This window comes from Nansenia antarctica (genome assembly GCF_963989245.1).
Source record: "Nansenia antarctica genome assembly, chromosome: 10".
NCBI classification, from domain to species: Eukaryota; Metazoa; Chordata; class Actinopteri; order Argentiniformes; family Microstomatidae; genus Nansenia; species Nansenia antarctica.
Window position 1 is genome coordinate 666,073 of NC_137680.1, and position 13,202 is coordinate 679,274.

At 42.2% G+C, this 13,202-nt stretch overlaps 1 protein-coding gene across 1 annotated transcript in view; it reads right to left on the reverse strand.

Annotated features, from left to right (window-relative positions):
* Positions 1–2,188: 2,188 nt before the first annotated feature.
* Positions 2,189–13,202, reverse strand: part of LOC308166216 (death-associated protein kinase 2-like) — a gene marked incomplete at its 3' end in the record, with an annotated part of 351,334 nt that continues 340,320 nt past the window's right edge. The window contains exons 3-12 of the mRNA XM_080540480.1: positions 11,844–12,065; positions 10,175–10,313; positions 9,185–9,314; positions 6,567–6,615; positions 6,311–6,337; positions 6,047–6,199; positions 5,536–5,581; positions 4,890–4,955; positions 3,398–3,463; positions 2,189–2,233 (exon numbers count right to left, since the gene is read on the reverse strand). Coding sequence (XP_080396606.1) covers positions 2,189–2,233; positions 3,398–3,463; positions 4,890–4,955; positions 5,536–5,581; positions 6,047–6,199; positions 6,311–6,337; positions 6,567–6,615; positions 9,185–9,314; positions 10,175–10,313; positions 11,844–12,065 — 943 coding nt within the window. The remainder of the gene's footprint in view (positions 2,234–3,397; positions 3,464–4,889; positions 4,956–5,535; positions 5,582–6,046; positions 6,200–6,310; positions 6,338–6,566; positions 6,616–9,184; positions 9,315–10,174; positions 10,314–11,843; positions 12,066–13,202) is intronic.

Sequence of the window (13,202 nt, forward strand, 5' to 3'; positions counted from 1 at the left end):
AAAAAAAAGCTTTGGCTCCCGGACTATCAGTGTTGTTTCACATCTTCACTCTCCTCTTTGGCTTTGAGTCTTGCCCTTTCATAGGTCTCTGCCATCTTCTCTCTGAGTAGCTCCTTTGACGTTGTTTTTGGTCTGTCCTGCTTCTCATTTCTCTCTTCTGCCTCCTTTTCCTCTAATGCACGTTTCTTTTCGTCCTTCTCCTTCTCATTTTCTCTCTTTCTCTGTTGCTCCTCCCAGTCTTTTATTTTCATATCGGCCTCCTTTATTTTTTGCATCGCAAGTTCAATTTTAGCAATTTTTTTCTGTTCCTCCCATTTCTCTTTCTCTTGCTTCTTCTCCTGTCTCCTCTCCTGATACTGTTTTATCTTCCGTTGATAGTCTAGTACTCTGGTACTCTAGTGCCATTCACACATCATTACTACCAGTCTTTAAAAGGTCTGGGGAACACAGGAAACAACCCAGGTAAAAAATCTATATCTTCTCCTGAACCGATAATGCACTTTGATTTTGTGTGCCTGTCCAGGCGAAACGCCTCCATTTCTACCACTAATACACACACACACACACACACACACACACACACACACACCACACACCACATGAGAACATCATTATGGCGATGCTAGGAAGAGATGGAGCCATCCCCCCACCCTCCCCTCTCCCCCCACCACTCTCCCCTCTCCCTCCACCACCCTCCCCTCTCCCCCCACCACCCCCCTTTCTCCCCCCACCACCCTCCCCTCTCCCTCCACCACCCTCCCCTCTCCCCCCACCACCCTCCCCTCTCCACCACCCTCCCCTCTGCCCTCCACTACCCCAGCACCCTGAGAGGGGTGCCTATCAGCCCACCACCCTCTCCCCCCTTCTCTTTTGTTCCTTCTCTTTCTTTTTCTTGTCCTTCTTCTGTATTTTCTTTTCCGTCTTTAGTCTCCTTTTCTCTTCTTCTGCAAACCTTTTATTTTCCTTTTCCTTCTCCTTATTCTCATTTTCAAGTTTCTTTATTCTCTCTTTTGCGTTCTTTTTTTCCTCCTCTAGTCTAATCTTCTCTTCCTTCTCTTTCTCTTTCTTCTCTTTCTCTTGCTTTTTGTTATTCTCTTTCTGTTGCTTTTTTTCTTCCTCCAACTTCACTTTCGCTTGCTTTTTTGCCTCCTCTGATTTCAGTTTCTCCTCCTTCTGTCGACGTTTCTCCTCCTTTTCAATCTCTTTCTTTTTTTGCTCAAGGCTCTTCTCTTTCTCTTTCTTCTCCTTCTCTTGCTTTTTCTTATTCTCTTTCTGTTGCTTTTTTTCTTCCTCCAACTTCACTTTCGCTTGCTTTTTTGCCTCCTCTGATTTCAGTTTCTCCTCCTTCTGTCGACGTTTCTCCTCCTTTTCAATCTCTTTCTTTTCTTTGCCAGGCGGTGAGTGACGTCCCACTGGGGCCTCTTGGGGGGGATGAAGGCAAGAGTCAATTCTCTGTGGAAAGAAAAAGCACTAAGGCTTAGGCTGTGTTCGAAATGGCATACTAGCATACTGCATACTAGCATACTCAATGAGTATATACTGTATACTGCCTACTAAATTCATAATAAGTATGCCAATACCAGCCAACCGTTTACACTGCAGTATGCATACTGCATCCCAGAATGCATTTCGCAGGTCCAGGAGCGGGGATTTTAAATCCTCTATTTAAACAAATATTGGCTAAAAGCTGTAATTTTGGTTCTACAAGTGTTAACATGTCATTTTATGAAGTTTTAATATGTTTTCAGGTGAGAAAGTAACCATATATTCCAAAAATGTGATGTATGTATCTGATCTGACGTTACCTTAGTTACCGTAGATACCCGTAGATACTACTTCGACATAGTCAGAACTTAATAGCTAAACAAGTTGTAAAAAGATTTACAGATTTTTTTACATACTACTCATAAACATTTTAGCTAGTCAGATCTCGCATACTGTACAGTGTGAACGCTCTGGCATACTAAAATCTAGTATGAGTAGTATGCTAGTATGCCATTCCAAACACAGCCTTACAACGTAGCACACAAACCCAACACCAGATGAGTCACATAGCATTTTTCGTTTTTTTCTTTAAAGCCCATGTGACTTCCACCTATGGGTGTTGTATTGCCACAAAGAGCATGGTGGCGCAGTCGGACCTGTATAGGAGGGAAGACTACACCGGGAGGAGATGGCATGTCATTCATCAGGGGAAGAGGGCCAGGCGGTGAGTGACGTCCCACTGGGGCCTCTTGGGGGGGATGAAGGCAAGAATCCTACAACGTAGCACACAAACCCAACACCAGATGAGTCACATAGCATTTTTCGTTTTTTTCTTTAAAAAAAATAATCTGACAAAATAAATCCACAATTCCAAACGAATTCTATTACTCAACTACATGGAGAAAATATTGGCTATACCCAGCAAACACAGTTGAACCTTGAAGTTAGGCTGTGGTGAGGTTGTGGACAACATTCTCGGAATAGTCGGCTGTAGTGTGGCAACATGTTGGAAGGCACCTACCAGATGGGCTAAAGGCTAAAGGCTCCGCAGTTACGTTGTCGCGACCCTTAGTAGTATTAAAGTAGCATTTCATTGGCTACCTTCTAACAACGTTGCAACCTCACAGGAGGTTAACACACAGGCAACAACTTGGCTGTGTTTGCTGGGTACCTTAGTGTCATAGCATTGGCATAATAATAATAATAATAATAATAATAATAATAATAATAATAATAATAATAATAATAATAATAATAATAATATTTATTTGAAAAGCACTTTTCCTGCAAACTTTGCAACTCGAAGTGCTTTAAAATATCCACACAGCATAAAAAAAACTAAAAAAACAATAGTAATCAATAAAACACAATAGCAATAATATAAACTACATAATAAAACAAGAATAAGCCATACAGTCCACAAAGATAAACAAAATAACTAAATAATATAAAAAATACTATACGATTTAAGTAAATATGCAAATATATACAAATATATAGATTCATCAACTAACATTAAAATATACATTAGATATTAATAATATTAACATAAATAACATTATTAGATATAAGATATTATTATTATTATTAAATGGAAAGAGAAGACAAAGCTAACATACCGAAAGGGGGCGTCGTGGAAACGAAGAATTCCTCCTTTTTCTACCCCTCCTTAACTGTAGAAGTATCTCATTCTTCTTTTTCTCTCTTTCTTTCCTTTTCTCCTCTTCTTTCATTAATGTTGCTTCTTTTTGATTGAAAAGGTTTTCTCTCTTAACAACCTTTATGTGGTCCTCCTCTTTAGTATCCTCTTCCAGCATCCTACTTAATCCTTCCAGTACCCTCTCTTCTTCCTGTAAACTTTTCATGAGAAGCACTGCCTTTATTAGCTCTGGTTCGAGACATTCAAGATTACCCGGATCTGGAAGGCAAGGGCCGGGGCGCTTAGGCAACGGGCGTGGAGGGGGGGAAGGCCGGCCGGCTGGGAAGCCAGACATGAGGGTTAGGGAGCCCATGTGAGAGGAGCCCATGTGACTTCCACCTATGGGTGTTGTATTGCCACAAAGAGCATGGTGGCGCAGTCGGACCGGTATAGGAGGGAAGACTACACCGGGAGGAGATGGCATGTCATTCATCAGGGGAAGAGGGCCAGGCGGTGAGTGACGTCCCACTGGGGCTTCTTGGGGGGGATGAAGGCAAGAGTCCTACAACGTAGCACACAAACCCAACACCAGATGAGTCACATAGCATTTTTCGTTTTTTTCTTTAAAAAACAAAATCTGACAAAATAAATCCACAATTCCAAACGAATTCTATTACTCAACTATATGGAGAAAATATTGGCTATACCCAGCAAACACAGTTGAACCTTGAAGTTAGGCTGTGGTGAGGTTGTGGACAACATTCTCGGAATAGTCGGCTGTAGTGTGGCAACATGTTGGAAGGCACCTACCAGATGGGCTAAAGGCTAAAGGCTCCGCAGTTACGTTGTCGCGACCCTCAGTAGTATTAAAGTAGCATTTCATTGGCTACCTTCTAACAACGTTGCAACCTCACAGGAGGTTAACACACAGGCAACAACTTGGCTGTGTTTGCTGGGTACCTTAGTGTCATAGCATTGGCATAATAATAATAATAATAATAATAATAATAATAATAATAATAATAATAATAATATTTATTTGAAAAGCACTTTTCCTGCAAACTTTGCAACTCGAAGAGCCGGTTTCACAGACAAGGCTTAAGCCTAATCCTAGACTAAACAACATCTTCAATGGAGATTTTACATTGAAAGTGTGATTTAGTCCAGGACTAGGCTTAAGCCTTGTCTCTGAAACCGGCCCGAAGTGCTTTAAAATATCCACACAGCATGAAAAAAACCAAACAAACAATAGTAATCAATAAAACACAATAGCAATAATATAAACGACATAATAAAACAAGAATAAGCCATACAGTCCACAAAGATAAACAAAATAACTAAATAATAGAAAAAATACTATACGATTTAAGTAAATATGCAAATATATACAAATATATAGATTCATCAACTAACATTAAAAGATACATTAGATATTAATAAATAAATGGAAAGAGAAGACAAAGCTAACATACCGAAAGGGGGCGTCGTGGAAACGAAGAATTCCTCCTTTTTCTACCCCTCCTTAACTGTAGAAGTATCTCATTCTTCTTTTTCTCTCTTTCTTTCCTTTTCTCCTCTTCTTTCATTAATGTTGCTTCTTTTTGATTGAAAAGGTTTTCTCTCTTAACAACCTTTATGTGGTCCTCCTCTTTAGTATCCTCTTCCATCATCCTCCTTAATCCTTCCAGTACCCGCTCTTCTTCCTGTAAACTTTTCATGAGAAGCACTGCCTTTATTAGCTCTGGTTCGAGACATTCAAGATTACCCGGATCTGGAAGGCAAGGGCCGGGGCGCTTAGGCAACGGGCGTGGAGGGGGGGAAGGCCGGCCGGCTGGGAAGCCAGACATGAGGGTTAGGGAGCCCATGTGAGAGGAGCCCATGTGACTTCCACCTATGGGTGTTGTATTGCCACAAAGAGCATGGTGGCGCAGTCGGACCGGTATAGGAGGGAAGACTACACCGGGAGGAGATGGCATGTCATTCATCAGGGGAAGAGGGCCAGGCGGTGAGTGACGTCCCACTGGGGCCTCTTGGGGGGGATGAAGGCAAGAGTCCTACAACGTAGCACACAAACCCAACACCAGATGAGTCACATAGCATTTTTCGTTTTTTTCTTTAAAAAAAAAATCGGACAAAATAAATCCACAATTCCAAACGAATTCTATTACTCAACTACATGGAGAAAATATTGGCTATACCCAGCAAACACAGTTGAACCTTGAAGTTAGGCTGTGGTGAGGTTGTGCCAAAGCACAAGGGAATATCATATCATTTAATATATTTAATAATATGATGCAGCCATTTTGCAGAGACTATACAGAGAGTAAACACATGGCCCATACTTAGTCTCTTCACCGTGTTCCAACTAATTGTGCATTATTGTATCACATTCACACACTCTATTCTCTCACCTTGATCCAAGGGTGTAGTAGACATTCCTCTGCTGTCATTCTCTCTCTGTTTGAGGAGATAATCACAGAATTACTAGTACCATACAGATGTGTACTGATATTAATCAACAAATGTATTGTAATCATATGTGACACGGTCTGGTCAATCAGTCCGCAAGTCAGCATCTGATTTGATGTTCGGACTTTTCTTTCGAAACATGTTAACACATTTTTTATAATGACACACTCGCTTATCAACTAACACAGCTTGTTTTGTGAGCCTGCTGACAATGTAAAGTAGTGTTATAGTTAACTAGGTAGTAGTGGGAATTACTCACCGAATCCATTGCATTGCAGTATTTTGGCTTGACTAGCGAGTTCGTGTTGTGATTTTCAAAAACTTTGAAAAGTATTTCCGTGTTTCAAAATAAAAGTCGGAACATTTTGATTGGTTGCCGACTTGCGGCCCAAATGACCGGACCGTGTCACATATAAATTATATCAAAATATGAGTAATAGATTGTTTGATTACATTGGGTCTTTAACCAGCAGTTTTTCAATAAAGTCTTTGGCCATGACACTGGTCTGGCTGAAATAGTTCTCCTCAAACTCGTAGATCATCCCCACAACCTTCAGTAGTGTCTCATCATCATTATCTCCTTGAAAAGGGGACATGCCACTCAACCTGTAAAATAGGGTGGTGTTAGGGAGACATTAGGGAGCTAGATACTAGCTAACACTGTAATACTGCATCCACAGTGAAGTTCAACCTGTCAGCTTATCTTTGGATACTCACAATATGTAGGTTATGACGCCAATACTCCTGTATAGACAAGAGATACAAAGAGTAATGAAAGACTGTATTCAAAACAAGAAGAACTACATCTAGCCTACCACAACTATGACTACTGCATGGTTAATCCAGGAGTGTTAGGGCCTATGGTATCCCTCTTTGTCTTATGAACAACTTAAGATACAAATGAAAATTAATATAGTTTAATTTGTCAGTATAATGCACCTATTTGCTCATAGTAACATGTAAAATGGTTTACCACATGTCAGCGGCCTCACTCAGGGGTTCATAGTTGATCACCTCAGGGGCTGGGAGGGAGTGAGGATGGGGGGAGGAGTGAAATAGCAGAAATGTCATTATTCATTCATTGCACATTTATCTGTGCACTAGTTGTAAAAGTTCATATTCTGACAAATCATACTTAAAATGTGTTGTTGACTCGTCCCTCTCTTGTATTTGTTCGTTTTAGTACACAGAACTAGGGGTGGGCATCGACGATCGATAATTGATCGATAAGGATCTTGGTCGATCACAAAATAAAACATTTGGTCGATCACAAAAAAAATAAAAATTAGATCCTTATCGATCAATTATCGATCGTCGATGCCCACCCCTACACAGAACCTTAGTTTCCCAAATCTGTGCAAAAATGATGATAATGGACCATTAAAAGTCTAACACACATAATCATACCCAATACCCAATACAGAGCAATACTGTAATACTGGTGATAATGGAGAGGGCAGGATTAAGAACCAAGAGATGAAGAGAAATTAAAACAATCTACTCTGCAACATGAGTGTCGGTCATGCAGTTAAACAAGGCCGAAAGTCACCCTCACTGTGTACAGTTTGGTAAGCACATCATTTTGTAAAAAGCATTGGTTCTGTAAGGCACTGACAGTGTCTGTAGGCTACAGTAGAGCTGCCAGGGAGGGACCTGATACCATAGCTAGCAACCACATTTTCCTGGGAGAAATTAAAGTTTTGAAGAAGCCTCCATTGATGCCAAATAACACACCCCAGCCTGTGGAGTCAGATGGCCATAATATGAACACAGAACAAGTAAGTGCTGTGAGCTGTGATTCGGTCATAGGTACGAGGCCGCAGGCAATCACAGCCGCGCTGATATTCAGTATAACAGCACGACCTTGAGTGTGATATTGCTTTTATACAACAGTTCTACAGCGCCATTTATTAGTTAACAGTAATAAGCGACAACAGATTATGATTTGTTTGTTTATTTAATCATAAAAATAAACAAAAAATAGTCCCGCAACTGAACTTCAAATGGACTGTTGCCTAGTAACCTGAACACAAACAATGTAGTCTAATTAACGGTCATTTAGTAGAACATCTGTGCGGCGGAGTGATACATAAAGTCCCAGTGCTGTTATACTGTATATCAGCACTCATGGAATGCCTCTTGTCCAATCAAATCCAATCAAATGACTTGGTCGGAACTAACTGTTGTATAATATAATATAACCTAGATTTGCATCAAATGCCTTTCTAAAAGACCAGACTGTCAGGTGTCCTGGACCTTCCCCTGTGGCTGAGCCCTGTATGTGTACCATTTAGAGAAACACGCATGGAGAAATTACTTGTTTTCAACTCTGATATTAGAAACGAATATTTCTGGACAAATGATATTGTTGTCATATAAAACTGTGTAGAAATGGTAGGTGCTAAAAGATACAGCAGCTCATTGTATTTGAGTAACACTGTAAGATGCACACACATGTCTATTGCACAATATTGCACACAAGACAGACAAATAGATAGAGAGATATGGGTTCATTCTACTGCAGAATTGTTACAGTGTTTCTGTGACTCAGTTGTAACATGTTCCCCCCTGCATTTCCTGCTGGGCCTATGTAAACTTCTCACCTAGCCAGAAGCCTTCTCTCACTACCCCCTGCTCCCACACCGCACGCTCTGACGTCACATCCTGTCCATAACCACCACCACTACCCGTTTGTTGTCTCCATGACAACCTGCGCAGGTTTCGCAAGGTTCAAGCTAAATAAAGACTGACAGATAGACATAAAGAGAGATTGCTTAAACAAGTCCACATATTGTTCTTCAACATGCTTTCTGTAGCCCCAAATCGTCTCATCTGGTTAACATGGTGGAATGTTGATTTTAGGCCAACATTCCTAGAGCCCTTTTGTTACTGCAACTGCCGTGGAACTTTCCGGACTCTTATATAAAAACAACAGGAAACCTGCAGAACACATTCTGATTACTCAACAATGCACTCTCTTGGCTACCAGTTCTACCCCACTGAAGCCACTCTCAACCACTTCAACACCCAACTATACCACTCTCAACCTCTCAACCATCTATCTATCTATCTATCTATCTATCTATCTATCTATCTATCTATAGTAGATATGCTTTGCTATTGACAATACATTGCCAAAATGTCTTTGCCAACCGCATATTGGGGTAGTGGTGGTCTAGTGGATAGTGAGTTGGACTTGTGACCGGAAGGTTGTGAGTTCAAATCCCGCCTGAAGCCACACCACTACTAGTGTGCCCTTGAGTAAGGCACTTTGCCCTCAGTTACTCCAGGGGGAATGTCCCTGTAATTCGTACCGTAATTGTAAATCGCTTTGGATTAAAAGCGTCTGCTAAATGTCAAAATTAATTAAAATTAATATTGTAACTGTCATCCTATAAGGCCCGACAGACAGACAGAAAGAAAGACACAAAAGCCAGTAGACACATCAAACATACACGCTCGCATGCTCCTCAATCACACATACCGTACGTACACAATTAAATGTTCTAAGACCACTGAAAACACCCACATCAGACATAGACTTCTAATTGTTCATGTGACCATTGTGAGAATGTGGGTTGTTCCACTTACCAATGTACTGCGGGGTACCACAGAGACTTCTGTACTCCTCCCCCGGTGTGAAGCGGTGGGCCAGCCCAAAATCAATGATTTTGATGTGGGGGTGTGGCACTGTCTTATCAGCCAGCATGATATTCTCTGGCTGAACAGAGAGGAGAAACACTTGTTACTTACGTGAAGCGTTCAACAATGTAAAATATCAAGGTGTCAGAAGAGTGTCCGAAGTTTAATAAACATGTAGTGGAGGTGGTTCAGTGAACCACAGTACAGTACCACAGCACAGTAGGATGATAATAACGGACCTTGCCTGAGATCCGAAGACTTGCATTAGCTCCCAGAACTAATGCCTGGGCTTTAGCTCCACGGGCTAACACAGTCTAATGGAAGACCACGGTTTGAACCTAGTAGGTCACACCAGCTACAAGACCATGATTTGAACCTAGTAGGTCACACCAGATAGGGGGAACCACCTTCCCATTTGTCTATAATACCTCTAATTTCTACACCCATTAAATCTCCCCTTTTTCTGTGATTGCGTCCCAATTGTCTGTCTTCGCTCCCTTCTCAAAAGGATTGGATCATAATATAACTGCCAAGAGGGGTGGGAGGGTACGAGCAGATGGGGTGATTATTATTATTATTATTAGTGTTCCTACTACGTAGTAGTATTGTTATTGGTCTTTATTTGTTTTTTACTCTGTGTGTTTACTTTATACTTTATACTACTTACCTTTGCTTTTGATATGTTGAAAACATTTACTTTCTCGAATGCTCCTTGTTGTGCTCCTTTTCTCTTGCTGATTTATTTCCTGCCCATGTTCATCACTACATTTTCTTTACTAAAAGCACATTTCCCCCATTCTAGTGACTCTTTATTTGATCGTGATTTGGATGTGAGGACAGAGGGTGTGAGGACAGAGGGTGTGAGGACAGAGGGTGTGAGGACAGATGTGAGGACAGAGGAAGTGAGGACCATGCGCCCCCTGTGTGTCCCCCTCTCACCTTGAGGTCAAAGTGGGCGATGCGTTTGCTGTGCATGAAGCCCACTCCCTTCAGGATCTGCTTGAGGAGCTCGATGGCCTCTTCCTCTGACAGGTTCCCTTTCGCCACTATGAAGTCTAACAGCTCCCCTCCGCTGATACTGTGGCATGGAGAGGAGGGAGGGGGCGTAGTGAGGGAAGGAGAGGGGAAGGTGAGGGTGACAAAGAGAGAGAGGGAGAGAGAGAGAGAGAGAGAGAGAGAGAGAGAGAGAGAGAGAGAGAGAGAGAAAATATGGGAAGTTGATTGTATTAGTGCTGCTTACTGATTACAAGGAAAGTCAATAGTTCTGTCTGTCTATACAGGCCGCTCCATTAACAGCTCAGACAAGTACTGAACCAGCACAAAGGCACAAACTCACTCCCTCACTCCCTCAATCTCACACACACACACACACACACACACACACACACACACACGCACAGAAACAACCTCAGTCGGCACACTTATTCTGATTACATTAGATTGCATTTGTGACCCTATGTGTGTGTGTGTGTGTGTGTGTGTGTGTGTGTGTGTGTGTGTATGTCTCACACATGTGTGGATCTCTGCATTGCTGCTATATGTATAGGAAGTGGGTGGGGCCATAGGGAGCCAGTGTCTGGCTGTTAAGATTAGAGGTAGTAATGATAGTTGATTCTCGTTGTCTTCCTATTACACAGGATAGGTGAGGTGATCCACACAATGTTTTCTATCATACCCACTGTGTCCTGAGGGGGCAGACACACAGACACACGTCACACAGACAGGCACACACATGTGACACGGCATGATTGCATCTGCACATTATGAGCAATCATGTCTGACACCCATGCGATATACAACAGACCACCACAAAACACACACACACACACACACACACACACACACACACACACACACACACACGTCACAACAGAGACAGACCCTGTCACTGTACCAAACACGTCATCCAGCTTTGTTCTGATCCAGAGTCTCACTTTCGCCCCATATCAGTTTTCCTTCTAGACTAACATCACTTGGAAGTAACACCAGTCTAGTTTTATCTCTTTCTTTCCTACAAAGTCTCTCTAACTCCCTATGGTCTTTGCCCTTTTAATTTTTCATTGCCTACATTTTCCTATTTTTTTCTTTTCTAATCTTTTCTTTTCTAATCTAATCTAAGGGAGTAACCTTAACCAGTTGTTCAAAACTTAATCTGGATCAGATTGATCCCGATTCTTTTCTCTGATCGAGGATCAAATCGAGCTGGCTGATCCTGATCAGAAAAAAAAAGAAAGAAAAAAGATCTGATCCTGGATCAATCCTGGATCAAAGAATCGGAATCCAGATCAAAAGTTTTAAACAATTGGGCCAGATAGACAGATCCCATAATCGGACAGGCAGAGAGAAAGACAGACAGGCTCCTAGACAGGCTTCTAGACAGGCTCCTAACACGCAGTGGATACAGAAGTTGGGCTTTGTTGCCATAACGTTGACATGTTGCAGCACTTCGTGCCTCCTTCTCCATCCCTTCATCACATCCCACTTCATTCACAGCTCCACAATAAGCTGTGAATGAACACCTCCTCTCAAACACCTCACTCTTTCCACCCAACACCCTCTCCTCCCCATCCTCCATCTCCTTTTCTCCATCCCGCCATCCTATACTCACAGCTCCACGATGAGCACCACCTCGGCGCGGCTCTCGAACACGTCCCTTAGCGCCATGACGTTGGCGTGCTGCAGCGCCTGCAGGATCTCCACCTCTCTCTCCACGTCCCTCCTCTCCATACCCAGCTGGCTGCTGGCGCTCCTCCGCAGCTTCAGGAATTTCCCGGCCCAGCGGACTCCCGAGGAGCGCTCCCGCACCGCCCGCACCTGCCCAAAGTTACCACTATGGGGAGGGAGAGGTGTGGGAAACATGGGTTTCTTTGGTTTATTTTCTGGAATACTTTGGTTTGATTGAGCCTGCCTGGAGTGGTAGATGGGCGGGCTTGCACTTTTCAGACTATTCCCGTTAGTTCCATTGTACCAAGCTCAAATCAAGTTCAGATAAGGAGAGAAAACTATATAGGACAGGCACCCAGGTTTCATGTTGGTACTGCTCTGGGTCAAATATGTACGTACAGTGCCCTGCATAAGTAGTGGGACAGTGAAGCATTTTTTCTTCTTTTGCCTTTGAAGGTTTGGCTTTGAAATCAAACAATTACATTTGTAGAGATTATCAGCTTTTATTTTATGGTATTTTGTACATATTGGATACATATATATATACACATGCATATCTTCTTTTGCCTCTACACTCCAAAAATGTGGTTTTGAAATCAATGATGGTATTTTGTACATATTGGGTGCACCATTCAGAAATTACAACACTTTTCTCCATAGTCCCCCTTTTTCAGGGTACCCTAAAGTGATGGGACAATTGGCTTGACAGGTGTTTCTGGTGTGTTACGTCACATAATTTTGCAGTTATAAGAGAGCTCTCAATGTCAATTGATTCTAAGCTTTGCGTTTGCCTTTGGAGTCTGCTATTGGTGTCTGTCAACATGAGGACCAAAGAGACATCAATACAAATGAAGGAAGCTGTTACAGCCATAGTGTGGTTGTGTGTGTGGTTGTGTGTGTGTGTGTGTGTGTTTACTGTCGTAATGTGGTTGTGTGTGTGTGTTTCTGTTATTCACTGTGTCTCTCCCCAGGTTATTGTCCTTCCCCCTTCCTATCGCCATGGTGATGGCATAAGGGAGCACACCTGTATTCACTTGCTCATCAAGGATGGAGGATAAAGGACAGGTGGAACTAACAGATGGTGCCAGTGGGCAACTGTGTGTTGGTTGCTAGACAGATACTACTGTAGTATGTTCCTGTGTGTTGGTTGCTAGACAGCTAAAGCTACTACTGTAGTGAATTTCTGTGTGTTGCTACAATTTGTAGCGTGTACTGGCGTCAGTAACCGTGACTCATTTTTTAGACGGAGTGTGTCTGTTAGTATTGTGTTTGGCCACTTTAATTGGCTTCTACCTTGTTAAAC